The 19,792-nt window shown below is 34.2% G+C and overlaps 1 protein-coding gene across 1 annotated transcript in view; it reads right to left on the reverse strand.

Annotated features, from left to right (window-relative positions):
* Positions 1-19,792, reverse strand: part of MALRD1 (MAM and LDL receptor class A domain containing 1) — a gene marked incomplete at both ends in the record, with an annotated part of 488,577 nt that overhangs the window by 426,384 nt on the left and 42,401 nt on the right. The window contains one exon of the mRNA XM_008054043.1: positions 17,495-17,582. Coding sequence (XP_008052234.1) covers positions 17,495-17,582 — 88 coding nt within the window. The remainder of the gene's footprint in view (positions 1-17,494; positions 17,583-19,792) is intronic.

The raw sequence follows: 19,792 nt of genomic DNA on the forward strand, positions 1-19,792 counted from the left end.
AATGTCTGGTGAGGGCCCACTTCCAGGTTTGCAGATGGCCATTTTCTCCTTGTATTTTCACATGTCAGAAAGCAGAGAAAGAAAAAGCTCAAATATTGCAGCTTTATAGTAAATCTTAAAGTAGGATAGTCCTCTAGCTTTGTTCTTTCCCTCCAATACTGATGTGACTCTTCTGGATCTTTTGGCTCCCTGTGTCACTCCTGAGACAACGAGTGTTGTCAGGGAAGAAGGCTTTATTTTTGGGTGATAACAACTGAGGCAAACGAGAGATTCATTCTCAAATCCATCTCCCTGTCCCACTGAATTCAGGGGTTTATATAGTGAGGCAGGAATGCAAAAAACAGGAACTAGGGAGACATAAGGAAGAGGATATGGTAAACAAGAATGGGGGGTAAGAAAGAGAAGTTGTTAAACAAGAAGTAAGGCAAGTTTCAGTTCCTTGAAACTACAGGGCTGGCTTCCTGAGAAAGAAACTCAGATAAGGCAAATGTAAGTTTTAAGCTTTAAGTGGCCTTTATAAAGGCACTGATTACACTCATGAACGCTCCACCCTCTTGACCTAATTAGCTCCCAAAGGTCCTGCATCTAAATACCATCATATTGGGAGGTAGGATTGCAACACACAAATTTGGGGGGACACATTCAGTCCACAGTATCCATGTTATAGCATGTGGTAGGATTTCCTTCTTTCTTAAGGATGCATAAGATTGCACTGTATGTATATACCACATCTTTATCCACTCATTCGGGTTCTTCCACCTGTTGGCTATTGTGAATAATGCTGCAATGAATATGGGTGTGCAAATACCTCAAGATCCTGCTTTGAATTTATATATATATAAAAATACATATATACACACACACACATATACATATATATGTGTGTATATATATATATATACAGACACACCCCAAAATGGGAATACTACATCATAGAGCAATTCTATTTTTAATTTTTTTGTGGAACAGCCATACTGTTTTCTGTAGTAGCTGTACCATTTTATATTCCTACCAACAGTGCTCAAAAGTTCCAGTTTCTTTGCATCCACATCAACACTTGTTATTTTCCAATATTTTGACAGCGGCCATTCTGTCGGTTTTGAACTGATATCTAATTGCAGTTTTGATGTGCATTTCCATTATGATTGGTGATGAACATCTTTTCATGTGCTTGTTGACCATTTGTATCTTTTTGTTCTTAGCAACCCCAAATCTGATACCCCTTTCCTGTCAGCACTTAGATGAGCAAGACAGAAACCAGTCTGATGCACAGCCACCAAAGATGTAGAAAGTTGAATGTACGTTCTACTCTTCTTTATTCCTCCCTGGGGAGAAGTGTGAACTTGGGAGTTTTCTCTCATTCAGATACGGTGCTTGGGAGAGGGGAGCTGGTGAAAGAGCACCATGAATTTTCCCACTGGACTTTGATGTGGTTAGAGTCATGCTTGTTTGGGTTGCAGGAACTCTTTGCCTCTTTTCTAAATTTCTCACAAAGATACTGGTTTGTGCTTATTGTTAAGTTCCTTGAATATTTCTTATAGCAATTCTCTATTCTGTTAGAAATGATAGTCTTTTGCAAATATCCTCTCCAATTCTGTGACTTGCTTTCTTGTTACCTTACTAATGTCTTTCACAGTGCACAAGTGTTTTGATTTTAATGAATCCATCTTTCCAGTTATGTATTTCATGGATTGTACTTTTGATGTTGTTTCTAAAACATTACCACCAAACCCATGGTCATCTAAATTTTTCTCCTTTATCTTCCGGAAGACTTATAGTTTTGCATTTTACATTTAGGATTATAATCTGTTTTGAGTTACTTTGTGAAGGGTATAGGATTTGTGTCCAGATTATATTTTCCTGGCGTGTGGAGGTCCAGTTGTTCTAGTACCAGTTGTTGAAAAGATACGATAGTCTTTGTTCCTTTGTCAAGATCAATTGATCATATTTATGTGAATCTATTTCTGGTCTTTTTTATTCATTTTCATTGATCTCCTTGTGTGTTCTTTCACTGATAATACACTCTCTCAAATATTGCAGCTTTACAGTAAATCTTAAAGTAGGATAGTCTTCCAGCTTTGTTCTTCCCCTCCAATACTGATGTGACGCTTCTGAGTCTTTTGGCTTCCTGTGTATACTTTAGAATCAGTTTATCTACAAAATAACTGGCTGGCATTGTGATTATTGCACTAATTATGTATAGTTCAAGTGAGGAAGCACTGACATCTTGACGATATTCAATCTTCTCCGTGCATGTTTTTGTATCCTTATCTCAAAAATATTTTTCTATTTAAAATAGAACACTATGATTTTGTGTCTTAAAATATTTTATATAAATAGTATGCATCATACTTGTTTTGAACTTGCAATATTTTCCAACATATTTTTGACATTTGCCTCTGTTGATACATGAAGAATTAATCCACTCACTTTAAGTGTTTCAGAGTATTTAATTAAAAGACTATCCAAAGTCAAATATTCACTGTATAAATAGTCTGGAGGTGATATATCTATTTCCAGGCAAGACTCTAATATTATTTATGCACGTTTTCTTCTTCTTTTCTTTCCTTTTCAGGTTAGTCAAGTAAAGCAGTAGGAGTACATAAAGAACAAAGAAATCTGTAACGGGTTGTGATCAATTAGTTGCAAACACCACTGCACTCTTTTTTTACTATAAAATGTGCCACAAAGGGCATCTTTTTATATTTCTCTTTGTATACATATGCCAGAAAGTTTCCAAGACAAGGTACCTCGAAGTGAAATTGCACAGATAATGAATCAACTTAAATTGTTATCTCCACTCAGAGATGTGTGACTTGAAAGTCATATTCCGGGCAGCATTTGACATTTTCAAATTTAAAATGTTTGCCATTATAATGAGTCTAAAATAATTATTTGATCTTGCAATTTGTCTTTCTCTAATTATTAAAATTTTATACATTATTGAAACTGTAAAAGTTGTATAATTTTTATATTATGATATATTTTTAAAATGTAGTTTTCAAGGGCCACTGGTATTTTATTCTAGTTTTTAACAGACTGTTCATATTCTCAGCTCTTTCTTTCTAGATTTATTTTTTATCATTAATTTACAGGTTTATATCCTATATTCTTCATTCTGATTCTCTGTCATTACCTGCATGATAAATATGTTCTCCTCGCTTGTGATATGTCTTTTGTTTTGTATGATGCATTTCAAAAGAAAACAACTTAGTTTTAATACCATCTAATTTATCAATCACTTCCTTTATGATTTGTGCTTTAATGTTTCCCTGAAAAAACGTCTTCCCTGTTCTAATATCAATATATGTTTCTATATTTTCTGTAAAATTTTGAGTTTTACTTTTCACATTTAGGTCTTTACTTCTTTGAATTTTATTATATAGTATCTATAATTATCTATAAAAATTTCATACCAATGGACAGTTTTTGATCTATCAATCTATTGAGCAACACAAACTTTCCCCACTTTGTATTTTACATTTTATTATGAAATGTATTATACACCTATAAGAAAGGACAAAAATTTACCTGGTTTAAAGAATAACAAAATATGGATAAAAAACTACCATCCCACATACGAAGTTATAATTCCCTGATAATTTTGAAGCCTCCAATGTATAGTTTAATTATTCACTCAAGGTTACTGAATTTTGAATCTCAAGTATACTGAATTTTGTGATTTCCATCTCCTTTTTGTTACTTGCTTTCACCACTTTCTTCATTTGCAGGGGTACCAAACAGCCTCCTATAGTTTCTATTTCATTAGATCATTATGTCATTAAATGAACTAAAATTTACAAGTTCTTAGACTAATAACTGAATGTAGTGAGCATCATGAAAGTCCTTTTTAAATAAATAAAATGATAATTAGTTTTTGTACTTTAAATGAATTGAAACTTTTCTGTATAATCTCTGCATTTTTTCCTCATGATTGTACAATAATTTATTTATGTTCATGTGCATTTTGGAGATCATTTTGGTTGCTGCCTAAAATTTCACTACATGAATATATTACCCATGTTAGTTAACCATTTCATCATTAACTATTGTGGGGTTTAATCTGTTGCAGTTTTGCTTCTTTTGTACGTTTCTTCTGGTGTTTCCAGTAGTGGAACTACTTGGTCATAGAGTATGCACAAATACAACTTTAGTACATAACCCCAAAGTGTTTTCCAAAGCAATTCTATACTCTCCATTTCTATACTTTTAAGCACTATCTAAATATTCTGGTTGTATTACATATTCACCAACCCTTGGTATATTTCAATTTACCCATATGTTTGCCATTTTCTTTGCTATTTCTTTTTTCATCACAGCCCTTTTTGGGCTCATTTCCTCTCTTTCTGAGGTTTACATTTACACAGTTTGCTTGCCTGAACTGCAGTCTGTTGCAGTGAAATTATTACTATTATTTTTTTGTTTCTGTTATCCTTTCAATGCCTTTGTCACTCTTATTCCTGAAAAAGTTTTGCTTTACCTAGACTAACAACTATTATTTCTCAGTACTTTGAAAATTATATCCACCTATCTCCTGACTTCTGTTCTCGCTGTTGAGAAGTTAACTACCAGACTAACTGTGGGACTTTTGCAACTGACCCTCCTCTGGTTCTCTTCTTCCATTTTCCTCCTTCTTGTCCATCCTACATGTTCTGACTCCCTAACTCTAGAATTTGCTTTTTGCTTTCTGTTCTATTTCTCCATATCTGCTTTGTGTCTCTCACCTGGACATTTTTCTTTTTTAAACTCAGCTTGACATTTAAGTAAATGCATGTTGTATTATATTTGACATTTCTAGGCATATGTAGTATTACATTTACAGAAACATAGTTAGGCTAAGATATCATTTAGGGATCGGGGCATAGCAAGAACTGTATGATTTCCAAGATATTCTCTGACTCTCATCTGTTGTTTATACTTTCTAAGTGACATAAAGCCAACGTTTTTGACTTTGCATTGACTTACAGCGGTTCTTTCTTTCCTTTTCTTTTCTTTCTTTTTTTTTTTTTGAGTTAGAGTCAGAGTCTCACTCCGTCACCCAGGCTGGAGTGCAGTGGCACACTCACAGCCATGCCAACATCCACCTGCTGGGTTCCGGCGATCCTTCCACCTCAGCCTTCTTAGTAGTTGTGCATGCACTACCACACCTGGCTAATTTTTTATTTATTGTAGAGACAAGGTCTTTCCAAGTTGTCAGGCTGGTCTTGAACCCACAGACTCAGGCAATCTACTCGCCTCAGCCTCCCAAAGTGCTGACATTACAGGCCAAGCCACCGAGCCCAGCCTACTTATAGCAGTTGTTCTACAGTATCATACTCCTGACTCAGGTGATGCTAAAAAATGACCTCATGCAGTGTATAGATAAGCTATTTAAATATATATATTCTATCATGAGAATCCCATCTCATTGCCTAATTTAACCCTAATTACTTCCCAAAGACCCCCCCCTCAAATATCATCACATTAATGATTAGGGTTTCAATATATGAATTTGGGAGAACACATTCAGTCTATTGGAAAGCTTATGACTCAATCCGCTGCAAAGTTTATTGAATTCATTCAGTCCATTGCAAAGCTTGTGTTTTTTTGGCCTATAATAGCTTAGCATAAGGCTAAAGTTAGTAGCAATGGTAGATTATAGTCCCTTTAAACAACAAACACTAAAAACTTTGCAGCTGAAACAAAACTTGCAAAGATGAAATGTAAATGACTGAAGTCTGCACTCACAAAGAAGTAGAGATTAGGCAGGTTTGATCTAATCTTCTTCTAAATCCCTAAACCACAGAGAAACCAAACCACCAGCACATCTGTCATAGGGAAAATTTCCTAAGTAGATGTCTCAGGCTCCAGACAGGCTCAGTGATCTTGTTCTTCAAACACATTGTAGTAAATATGATAAACGTTAGGCTACACTAATATAATATTTCCGATAAAATAGATTTTCCAACTTGTTTTATACTAGACTTCCCTCCTTACGCTGTTCTCACATTGATAATCAAGCAAATAAAACTAATATTTTAAGAGCCCTAGTCCTTGATAAATTGCTACCAACTTTAAACATATTATAACTGTGTCAATTGCTTGACAAATATGCATAATTGTTATTTATACCTATCTCTAGGTAACAATGCTAATATTCTTCCTGTGACTTTTGGTGTTAAGAGATATATTAAATTTAAAAATATAGAAGTGTACTTGAGGCTTAAACATAATCAATATTCAGAAAATTGAAAATTTTGAAATATCTATATAGCTACAGGGGAACAGCATACATTTTTCCTATTGCACTTAATACAATAACTTAGAGTTATACCCACAAGCTGAAGTAACTACATTTAGCATGATCATATTGAAGTGTCTGTGTTCAGTCTACTTTTTAAGAGAAAAGGTTTTACAAACACAAACCTATTATTTGGATATGATTATAACTAAGATATAAACGTTTGGCACGTATTATGCCTGGGTTTTCTTTTCTGTCTCTAATAGCAAATCAGCTCTTCATAATATGGATTCAATAATGTTTTCCATGCTTACAGACATTCTACTATATTTGAAAGTTACTACAAATAGACTGAAGTAGCAGCTGGACAACTTCCAATCTGCAATCTGACCATTTTAACATCGCTCTCCATTTTTAGGATGTAGGATTTCCCTCAATTAAGGAAAAACAGAATTAAAAGTTTTCACTTTAAAATAGGTTAAGGGAGTCATTTTTCCAATTATATTTTCTAAGAACACATTAAAATTGTCAACTTGTATGCACCATAGGCTTTGACCATTTTTTTCCTATGTATATGCCAAGTTACTTCACAGGACTATACCAAAAATGCTAAAATGAAAATATTTAAGATGGTAATCACCAAGTCTCAAATTTCGTGACTTTTGCCTTGAACTCTTATGTTAAGCTGCAAATCTTTCCAGTAATTTTGTTTCTTCTGAGTCTATATCTCCTTTAGAAAAATACAAACGGTGAATTTTAAAACAGGGCATTCTTGTAATTTATTATTCTGCAACAAATATAACGGATATGTCAAACAGCTTAGTATTATAAGATGAAAAGCTGCAGGTGATAACTTAAAAGTGAAAACAATAGTACTTACACTGTTCCCCTTGCCTTTTGAATCACGCTAAAACAAACATTATTTTTTGCAGTAAAAAAGGGAGACCTGATCAACATTTACAAATAAAACTGGAAAGACATTGAGGCTAATAAGAAGGGAATGCCAAAAGTTTCATCAACTCAGTTCAACAATAATGAAACAACCCATTCACTGTGTGAGGGGTTATGATAAGTATCCTATAAATAATGACCACATTTTACCAACTTTGAGGCACCATCAGCTGCAAGATGTGCCACTGATTTAATAACAATTTTCCTGTCAAATATAAAATGCTAATACCTTAAAGATTGATGTTCATATGATGCTGATATTCTAATAATTACTTTCTTTTTATTTTAGAGTTGTGGGGTACAAGTGAGGATTTGCTACATATAATTAATAATTTTAAGAACTAACAATTCTAATATGCATGCCGTAATCTGAAATTTTTAAATAGGATGAAAAGCATACGCTTTCTTATTCAATCTGCAGGCAATATTTCATGATGCGGTCAATGCTTTATTCTCCCAAATTAGCCAACTATCTCACCAATAATCCTTGGCACAAGAAAGAAAATTCCTGTCATATATGTTCATCTGAAGAAAATATACTTGCTTTTCTGGTGAACAAAGAAAATAATAATGCAAAGCAAATACTTACTTTGGGATATTTAGTTTTTAATATGAATGTCTAGGAACACTTCTTACATAATAATGTACTCTGTAAATTTGATTCAAGGTAAAGGGAAATCTCTTCCACTTTGTCCTTATTCTTCACCATTGTATCCTCAGGCAATAGACATATATCATACACTGATACAAAGAACCATACAATATTATCACATGGTTAGGTTTTCCGACTTTCTCTGGAAATGTAATTAATTTTGCCTGAAAATTCTTTTCTCTAGCATCCTAACGGAATCGATTACAAATAACAATTGATTTTTATGCTGTGTGTCCACTAAAAAATTATTGATGCTATAGTTATTTTTAATATCTTTGTCTTTTAACCTTTAGAGTTGTGATTTACAGTATGTATATTTTGAATTAAATACAAATGTTAAATTTTAAAAATATAAAATATGCAAATTACGACATCCAAAGACTAAGTGTTGGGAGGAGAAAAAGTGGAGAGTTTTTGTATACTTTTGTTTTGATTGAAAGTTAGGTTTTTGTCAGTTTAAAATACATTGCTATATAAGTTGTTATATGTAAATATTACAGTAAACACATAACAAAAACCTATAGTAAATATACAAAAGATAAAGAGAAAGGAATCAAAGTATACCAAAAATAAATGAATAAAATGACAAAGAAAACAAACAGGAGAGGAGGAAAGAAATAAAAGATCTACAAAAAAACAGAAAATAATTTTTTAAATTACAATAGTAAGTCCTTACCTATCAATAATTACTTTAAAAGTAAGTGGATTACATTCTACAATCAAAAGACATAGAAAGCCTTAATTAATAATGAAAACAAGACTCAAGAACATGCTGCCTACAAGAAACTCACTTTAATTTTGAGGATACCCACAGACTGAAAGTGAATATAGATGAAAAACATATTCCATGCAAACGGAAACCAAAAAAGAAAAGGAGAAACTAGACTTATATCAGACAAAATATACTTTAAGTAAACAAATTTTAAAAGAGACAAAAAAGGCCATTATATTATGGTAGAGGAGTCAGTTCAGGTATATAACAATTGTAAATATAAAATATAGACCCAACATCAGAAAACATAAATACATATATAGCAAATATTAATAAATCTGCAGGGGAAAAGCGATAGTAATACAATAATAGTAGGGGATTCCAACATCTCTCTTCCAACAATGGCTAGATCAAGATTAACCAGACAGAATATCAATAAGGAAACACTGAATCTAAACTATACTTTAGCCCAAATGGACATAACAAACACACAGAACATTCCAGCCAACAGCAACAGAATACACATTCTTCCCAAGTGCACACAGAACATTCTCCAGGTTAGATCACATACTAGGCCACAAAACAGGTATTAACAAATTTATGAAGTTTTAATTCATATCAAGCAACTTTTCTAACTGCAATGGTATAAAACTAAAAATCAATGATGGGAAAAAAATTGGAAAATCACAAATATGTGTCAATGAAAATAACATACTCCTGAACAACTAATAAGTCCAAGAAAAAATTGAAACAGAAATTTTAAAATGTGAGGTAAACATAAATAGAAGCACAGCATATCAAAACTCTGGGATACAGCTAAAGCAAGTCTAATAATCAAGTTTATAGTGACCAAAAATACATTAAAAACTAAGAAACATCTCAAATAAACAACCTAGCTTTACTCCTCAAGACTTGAAAAAGAACAAACCAAGCTTAAAGTCAATAGAAGGAAGAAAATACTAAATATCAGAGAGGAAGTAACTAAAACAAAGAGAAGAAAAAAACAATAACCATCAATGAGACTGATAATTAGAGTTTGGAAAACATAGATTTTTTTTATAGACTAAGAACAAAAGAAAACTAAAATAAATAAAATCAGAAGTGAAAGAAGAGACATTACAAATGATACTATAGAAACGAAAAGGATCATGAATAGTTATACACCAAGAAATTGAATAACACTGAAGAAACTGGATACATTTCTAGAAACATACAAGCTATCAAGAAGAAATAGAAAATATGAACAAGCCGGGCAAGGTGACATGCACCTGTAGTTCCAGATACTTGGAAGGCTGAGGTGGAAGGATCACCTAAGCCCAGCAAGTCAAGGTTGAGGTAGCTGTGAGCATGCCATTGCACTTCAGCCTGGGCAGGAGTGAGCCTCCAACTAAAAAAAAAAAAAAGAAAAAAAAAAAATGAACAAAACAACTCTGAATAAGGAGATTTAATCAGTAACCAAAAATCTCCAGTCAAAGAAAAGTTCAGGACTTGATGGCTTCACTGCTAAATTCCACCAAATATTTAAATAATAAATCGTATCAATCCTCATCAATTTCTAAAAATTGAAAAGGCGAGAACACTTCCAAACTCATTTTTCAAGACTAACCAGATACCAAGTCAGAAAAAGGAACTATAAGAAGAGAAAATTATAGACCAATCTCTCTGATGAATATAATAGCAAAAATCCTCAGCAAAATACCAGCAAATGGAATTCAACAACACTTAAAAGGATCAGACACTATGGTAAAGCGAACTGTATCTCTGAAATACAAGGATGGATCAACATATGTAAATCAATAAATGTCATATGTCACATTAGCAGAATGAAGGATAAAAATTCTATGATCATTTCAATAAACATAGCAAAAGTATTTGACAAAATTCAACAACCTCTTGTGATAAAAACTTCAAATTAGGAATAGAAGAATTCTCCTCAACCCAATAAAGGCCTTAAAGCCTTTAACAAGTGTTGGTGAGGATGTAGAGAAAGGGAAATCCTTATACCACCCCAAAGCTAAAATCACACTCAAAAGTCAAATGCTAAAAGCATTTACTCTAAGATCCAGAACAAGACAAAGATACCTACTTTCTCCAATTCTTTCCAACACAGTGGAAGTCTTAGCTAGAGCAATTACTCAGGAAAAAGAAAGAAAAAAGTCAAGTGAGTTGGAAAGAAAGGAGCAAAATGGTTTCAGTTTGCAGATCATATAATCTTACACGTAGAAAACCCTACAACCGTCACTAAAAACTGTTCGTAATAGAAAATGAGATAAGTTAAATTACAGAATACAAAATCAACACACAAAAATCATTTGTATTTCAATACACTAAAAATGAACTATCTAAAAACATTAAGAATATAATTCTACTTGCAATAGTATAAAAAATAATAAAGTACTTAGGAATTAAGTTAACTAAGAAGGTGAAACATTGTGTGCTGAAAGCTGTAACGTGTTGACAAAATAATTTGGAAAATATAATACACAAATAAATGAAAATATATCTCATGTTCATATCCACACAACCCAAAACAATCTACAGATTTATTTTATTTATTTATTTATTTATTTATTTATTTATTTTTTGAGTTGGGGTCTCACTGTTACCCAGACTGGAGTGCAGTGGCCGCTCCCGGCCACCGCAGCCTCCACCTGCTGGGCTCCGGTGATCCTTCCGCCTCAGCCTTCCAAGTAGCTGGAACTACAGGCATGCGCTACCACGCCTGGCTAATTTTTTGATTTATTGTAGAGATGAGGTCTCGCCTGCCCAGCAGGTAATCCACTCACCTCAGTCTCCCAAAGGCGTGGGATTACAGGCTGAGCCACAGAGCCCGGCTTAATATACAGATTTAAAATTAAAATTCCAATGGCATTTTTCACCAAAATAGTAAAAACAATCATAGAAATTTATAGGAAACTATAAAAGACCCAAAATAGTTAAAAGAATCTTGTACAAAAAGAAAAAGTTAGTAGCATCCTTTCAGATTTAAAATCATTTTACAAAGCTATAGCAATCAAGACAACATGGTACTAGCATTAAAACAAACACATAGACAAACAGAACATAAGAGATAACCCAGAAATTAACCACACATATACAGTCAACTAATCTTCAACAAAATTGCTAAGAATACACAACGGGGAAAAGAATCTTGTCAATACATGGTGTTGAGAAAACTGGATCTCCTCATACAAAAATAAAGTAAACACAATCGCATCCTTATCTTACACTATATACAAAAGTCATCTCAAAATGAATTAAAGACATAAACATAAGACCTGACACCATAAAACTCCTAGAAGAAAGCAACAAGGGAAAATTACATGACATTGTTTTCAGCAATGATTTTCTGGATGTGCCATCAAAAGTACAGGCAACAAAAGCAAAAATAAACAAGCGCAACTATGTCAAATCAAAAATTTTCTGTACTGTGAATAAAACAATCAACAGAATGAAAATGCCATCTACAAAATAGAAGATATTTTCAAACCATATATCTGATGAGTTAATATCCAAAATGTGTAAGAAAGTCATAAAACTCGAAACAAAAACAAAATCTTGAAGTTAAAAATGGGCAAAGGACCTGAAGAGACATGTTTCCAAAAAGGACATGGAAATGGCCAACAGGTAGATGAAAAGGGAGTCAACACTGGTAATGATCAAGACGATGCAAATTACAACTACAATGAGATATCACCTCTCATCTGTTAGGATGACTGTTACCAAGGTCAAAAGTTAGTATGTGTTGGTGATGATGTGGAGAAAAGAGAACACTTGTACCCTGTTGGCTGGAATATAATCAGGTATAGCCATTATGGCAAACAGTATGGAGGTTCCTCAAAAAATTAAAAATAGAACTAATTTCTGAACCAGAAATCCCACTTCTAGGTGTAAATCCAGGGGAAATAACATTGCTATCCTAAAGAGATATCTTTACCCCCTTTCCATGTCTATTATAACATTATTCACAACAGCCAAAATAGGGTAACAACTTAAGTATACATGGATGGATAAATGAATAAAGAAAAAGTGGCATATATACACACACAGTGGAATACTATTCAGCTTACAAAATCAGGAAATCCTACCGTTAGGACTTCAGAACAATGCCACGTCCATTATGCTAAGTGAAGTAAGCCAGAATACAGGAATACAGATACTACCTAATTTCACATGTTAAGTAGAACCTTAAGTTAAACTCACAGAACAGAGTAGAGGAATGCTTAAGAAGGGTCAGGGGTTGGGGAAAATGAGATGTTGATTAAAGTGTACAAATTTTCACTTACAACATGAAAAAATTCTGGTGACTATGGTTAATGATAAGGTATTGTACACTTGAGATCTGCTAAAAAAATATAGATCTTAAGTGCTTTTGCCACACACACAGATGAAGGGTAACTATGTGAGGTGATAGGTATGATAATTAGTTTATGGTAATTACTTTCCCATATATACCTACACCAAAACATCACATTATACACCTTCATTATATGCCTATATAATTTTATATGTCAATTATACCTCAATAAAGCTGGAAAAATAACATCATCAAATAATTGAAATAAAGTATAACTCAGAATTAGATTAGAAAATTAAATTAGAAACATCTAGAAGTCAGAAAATGAGATGGAATCTGGAAGAGCAAATGATGATATGTCTTAGGACAAAGTGAAAAGACACCATGTCAATGGTGTAGCAACTATTGTGATAAATTAATAAACATTTGTAGTTTAAAAGCTTCCCTCTCAAATGAACACCGCTTGCAACCAGATGCAAAGAAAAAAAGCAGACAGCAGATGTGAGAAACATTTTGGGATTGCAATCGGCAGGATTTGCAACTGAACATGTTTAAGGGGAAAGTCAAAGATGACTGCAGTGTTGAAGCCTGGGTTGCTGAAGAATACTGACTGTCATTAAAATAACAAGACAGGTATGAGAGAAAGAGGTTGATTTGGAGGAAACAGAAAAAAAAAATCTACTTCTCTGTCATTTTCTATAAAATAAAAGTGTGGGTACAGTAGAAACCTACATCTTGTGGGTTAGGTTGATATTGTGTGTGTGTACATGTTTTTTTAATTTTTATTTTGTTTTGTTTTATTGGCCTAGGAGGAAAATTGCTATAGACAAATAATCAGTTAATATTGAAAGGAAATTGATGTCTGTAAGTGAACCTGCAAGCACTACTCTTACCTCAGCCAACATGATGCTTATGAAAAAGGAAATTTGACAGATACGCATTTAGAATAATATTTTTTAATGAAGATCCTAATTTTTATTTTAATGTTTCATCTTATGACAAAATTACCTCAAATTTCTTTATGAAACCTATGGCTTCAAGAGGTTTTGTGGTTTTGACCCAGAGTTTCTTTTGCTATGAAGCCAATACAAAAACATACAATTGAAACAGTTTTTAAAGTTTCATATTTTTCTTCCAAAACTTGAACCAGAAAATTGGGACTAACGGTCTGTAACTGATATTTCCTGTCTCAGCCTATGCCTCTGGTAGCCCTCTAGCTTTCTCTGGGAACCATGGGCCTCAGGATGGATTTAGTAGAATAATTGGGGCAGCAACTGTTTCAACGATGATTCGTGTTTCTTTTTGTGTTCTTTTTTGTCCTCTTCTGCCTCTGAGGTCACAATGATTCTCTCCCTAAGATCAGATGGTGAGGCAATGTAAGAAAAGCCCTGGTCATGGAAATATGGAAATTAGACCAGCTTGGGTAAAATCTCATTCCTGTCATTCCCGTGCTTTCATCAGGTTATTTGTGTTCTTTAAGTTTGTTTATATCTGTAAAATGGAAATTTTGGCCTCTTTCTTTCAGGGTTAGTGTATGTAATGAGCAATGTAATACTAGTGGTTAATATTATAGTATCAAAAAGTAGATACTGAGTTCTGCCACTTTATAGTGGGGGGTCTTTGAGCAGGTTATCTCCTTCTCTGTTTTCTCAGTAAAATAGGAACGATGAAGACATTGTTCCTAATCAACATTCAACATCTATTCACCTATGAACCAGGCACTCTTACGGACTCTTAAGAGGTTATATAGGATTAGGTGAGACAATGCACGTGAGTGTTCAATAGTATTATTGTGTCCATGTATCAGCTCCTTATCCTGTAAGGATTTTCTACATTCTCTGCCCTTGCCAAGCTCCCTGTAGGTGGAAAATGCTTCTCTGCCTATGTTTAGGCTTGGCCACATGACTTGCTCTGACTTACAGGCAATAAGTGGATATAAGCAGACATGATGTACACCATGTCCCAATAGAAACTTTTCGTATGCCTTCTTGTTTCATTCTCTGAGTTGACAACAGAATGTCTCAAATAGGGACTTTGTCTTTCAGTTTGGGTCCCAGAGAAGCAGGACACAAGGAACAGAGATACATAGCTTAAAGCAATGTGGAAATATATAAATCTATGAATAAGAAATACACAGGTTGCTATTATTATTCTATACCAACCCACACATGTGAGAGCGAGAAGTAAATTTTTGTGGTTATAAGCCACCAAGGCTTGGCTTTCAACCAAAGCTGATTGACACATAACATAGTATCTGGCACATGGAAGCACTTAATATTTCGGTAATATTTAATGTAATAATGTAGGGCAACCCCCTGGGGTCCCCTCCTATTGTGGAAGCTTTCTTGTCATCTCAATAAATCCTGCTTTAAAAAATCAACAAAAAAAACACCTAAAAATATGGCATTCCTCCCTTAATTCACCCATTCATCCAACAAACATTCATTGAGTACTACCATGTACCAGGTACAGTTTTAGGTATCAGAGATAAAGCAGTGAGTAGGTAGTATGCCTGTTCTCTTGCAACTAATATTGGGGAAGGGAAATAGAAATTTAACTAAAAGGATAATAGGTGTTGTGGGGGGAAAAATAACACAGGGAACAGAGACAGAAAATGCCAGAGGACTAAGAGGTTATGTGTTGTGTTCAGAGGCTTGACTAAAGAGGAAACTTTGGGGTAGACACAAGGAAAAACTGAAGGAGAAAGCCACGTGGACATCTGGGAGAAGCATATTCCAGGAATAGGGAAAAGAAGGTGAAAAAGTCCTTACCATAAATTAGCTGGAGTGATCAAGATTAACTAAGAGGTCTTTTTAGTAGGAAATAGTAAACGAAAATGCTCACTGATAGAAGGTGAAGTGAGGAGATGGGAGGGGCCATTTATTTATTCCTTGGAAGCTACTGGAAGAAGTTTGAGCTTTGCTCTGAATGAGAGAGGAAACCATAGAAACATTCTGATGATAGAGTGGCATGACCTTGCCTGTTTGAAAGGATCATGCGGGTGGCTGTTTTGAGAATACAGTGTTCAAAGACAAACACAGGAAGATAATTACAATTATCCATACACAGACAATGGTGGTTTAAACCAAGGGGAAAGTGATGAGAAGTAGTGGGTTCTGGATAAATTCAAAGCGAATGTCTGACCAGATGTATTAATGTGGAACAAACTGTCATTTGCTGAGAGGAAGGCATGGAGAATTGGCAGGATTGAGAGGCAATTGCTAATCTAGAACTCACTTTTAGACATTGGGAAATAAAGATAAACTTGTTCAAGTCTGACTTCCTTTTTGCTGGCCTTTGAGAAGCATTTGGCTGTCTGTAGAATTCTATGGAAACCACTACACAAGCCAAGTATGGTGGCTCATACCTGTAATCCCAGTACTTTGGGAGGTAGAGGTGAGAGAATTGCCAGAGCCAGGGGTTTAAGATCAGGTTGGGCAACTTGGTGAGATCTTATCTCTACAATAAATCAAAAAAATTAGCCGGGCATGGTGGTGTGCACCTGTAGTTCTAGCTACTTAGAAGGCTGAGGCAAAAGGATTCCCTGAACCCTGCAGGTCAAGGCTGAGGTGGCTATGAATGTGCCACTGCATTCCTGTCTGGGCAACAGAGTGAGACATCGACTCAAAAAAAAGAAAAGAAAAGAAAACCACTACACAGAGTAATGAAGGCCATCAGTCCCTTTAGAATACTGAGGTGGAGGGGAGTATCAGAACTGTGTCACATAGCTATAACCTGAAGGACTGGAATGGAGCCCCCTGATTATGCCTGGGGCAGAGCTAGAGCTCTTCTGCTCAATGATACTAAGGTTATGGACCATGATGGAGTTTTCAACAATTGAAAGGTACTGTTGGGTCCCAGTCTCTGATCACTTCAGGGAGGAGGCTGTATTCCCTCTTGTCGTGCACTTTAAAAGCCTTCCATCTGAGTGCCAGGGTTACCCTCCATGGGTTTGGTATCCAGTTTTACTAGATCACTGTGCACTGCCCAGAATGAATTTTCCCTGGTAACACTATTCAAAGCCTATTTTAAGTTACTTTCCACCGTTCTCTTTAAGATGCCTATTAGACATCCAGGTTGAGTTGTTTGAGTAGTTAATGAGTCTGGAGTTAGGGGAAAGTTTAAGGATAGAGATATATATCTGGGAAACATGTAATGTTTCTTTAAAATAGCTATAAACCCATAATATGGAGAGAAAATGGTTGACGACAATCTTAGAAATATTTACCATGTGGTCCAAGAGTAAAATATCAATGAAGGTACCTGGGAAGTTAGAGATGAATAAAATCTCCAACACAACACAATTATAAAGGAATGTGTTTAGTTATTATAATCTTTCAAATATAATGGAATTGCAGTTTAACTTCAGAATGAAGTTCCTAGCATTTTGTGTGTGATAAGAAGCGACTTCCTAACACTTTATTTGTAATGAGACAGAGATATAACAAATTCAAATATCTTTACCATGTTTACAAACACTCTAAAACTAATTACTAGCAAAGATCTACAACAATCTTTCCTAGGCTTAATAGATTTGAGAAACAGAATAAAAGTGAGGGCATTTTTCCAAAATATTTGTACAAATGAAATAATGATTTTGTTGGCAGTTTTTCAAAGTAAACTGGTTGGGAAATATTCCTACATTGAAGTGTTCTTTCTTACCTGGGTAGAGGGTACAGTTCATGAATGACAAATCATCAATTGCAATATCTCCAGTGAAGCCATCTCCCACGGAAGCCTCCACTAAAATCTAAAATAAAATAAAATAAAAATAAAATGAATAAAAAATCTGTTGACACGATGAAGGAAATTAAGCAATGGAAACTTGTGGTTGAAAGGAATTTAAAATTTACCCCAAGATAACCAATCCTCTTCTGAACCTTTAAAAAAAAAACACTTCGCAGTAGTCTGCATAAGAGGTCATCTTACCTTTCATATTTCCCTGAACAGAAACAATACCTTATTGGATTCACTAGGCCAATGGAGCTCATTCTGTTTCTCATAAGTTTAAATTTTCTGAAATCTTAATACAACAGACTAATATCTACTACCCTATAACTTTCAACCATTAGTTTTAGATTTGCCTTGTTTTTCTCTGATCCTTAAAATATTTGAAGGCAGGTATTTGCCCCCTGTTCCTCTTAGGTCATCTGTTTTCCACGTTAAAACTCCTCATCCTTCTAGAAACCCAATTTGCTACCAGAGTAACTTGCTAGAAGCTATGTTTTAATGACTTCAAAATTTTTTCACACAGACCTTATTCTGTAACACTTTACGAAACTGGCTAATCGCTATTAGATCTTTTTCAGAGCCACATTAATCACAGTGAACTCAGATGACATTTGTGCTGTTACAGGAGTTGCAGTTCGACCAAAACTTCCGTAAAATATGAAATACTGACAAACCACTATAGTATATGGCAGATTGTGATTAGAGTGAAGATTTACTCTAATAGAATTAATCATGATGAATTATTTTAATACTTATGCAAATATGTTGTATACTTCCTAGGAGTCTCACCATAATTTCATAATGAAGAACTTCCAGCAAATTCAAACTTTAAAAACAAGTTCCTTTTTTTCCACTAATATATGACCAAATGTTTCCATTTCATTTTTTCTCACAAAAGCTGTATGTGGGAGTTGAACTTTTATTTCATTTTCAAATTCTATCCTTCATTAAAAGTTATCATGTACATTATTTACTAATGTCATGCTTGAAGGAGAGAGTTTTAAAAGGTCAAATTACTGATCTCAAATCTCTGGACATCTTCCCCAAACTTGCAACTCTTTCTTGACGGTTGCCAGGTTATTTTCCCCAATTTGGCACAAAGAAAATTAAGTAACTAGGGAAAGGTGTATGCATATAACTAGTGGACAAATACAGTCTACTTAACAGTGCCTGGACAGTAAAATGCATCCTTTTTTCACCAATATCATGAGTGAAAGACCTTTTATGGGCAGAGGAAACAAAAGTGTGAAAGAATGCTTAATACAAAACCATACAATTATTCCCAATAAGAAAAACTCAGCATCAGCAGTCAGTATTTGAAAGAACATACCATAGTAAAAAGGACTCTGTAGTTAAGTGAACAATGGGAAAAAGACATAAACAAAGATAAATAAATTACTAATAAATGACTTGGACCAATATGTGTATTTCTCACTGCAATACAGCATAGAACATGCTAACAAACGGTTCAGAAGAAACTGTAAGAAAAAGGAAAAAAATGAGGATTTAAAAAAAAAAAAAACTATTGACTTGGCCATACAGCTCATGATAGTCATTCGTTTCTTAATGAGAGGGGATAGGAAATTGATATAAGAATCAAAGTTTGTGAAAAGTGCAGTTGTCGCACATACAACTATCTGTAAACCAACTTTAGAGATATATACACATTTATAGCTCCATTCTAGTGTATAAGCGCAAATGTTCCAAAGTGTTTCTTTTTTGGTCTTTATATGGTCACATATTAAATAATTGGACACCTATGAAAGTTACAGAATTCTGAGTGGGTCACATAGGTAAGTAGCACGTCTGAGGGGCTGCTGTTTGCATAAAGCTTATCTCTACTGTAATTTACACTTCATACTACATGAGAAGCACTTTGATATTGCTTCTACTAGAATTCAGTGCCAATGGGAAGACACAGAAGTATTCAAGAGAGTAGACAGTTAGGTCTTGCTCTCATACACAACTCACTCAAAGGTTCTGCCAAAATAGCTTCAATTTGCTAACCCTTAAGTATGAGCATTCTTGAGAATTAATGAAAAAGTTGAGATACTAAAATTGCTAATTCATATAATGTAATTGCAGTCTCAGTCTCGTTAGAAAAGTTAGTTATGCTAAACATTTTTTAAAAGACTTTTTTTTTATAACAAATCACACTTCATGAACAAATTTGTGAATGTTGAAGCATTACAGTGTTTGTTCTATGTTTAATTTAGTCTTGCCAAATGC

Source organism: Carlito syrichta, unplaced genomic scaffold (assembly GCF_000164805.1).
Source record: "Carlito syrichta isolate Samal-C Ts95f unplaced genomic scaffold, Tarsius_syrichta-2.0.1 Scaffold288977, whole genome shotgun sequence".
NCBI lineage: Eukaryota > Metazoa > Chordata > Mammalia > Primates > Tarsiidae > Carlito > Carlito syrichta.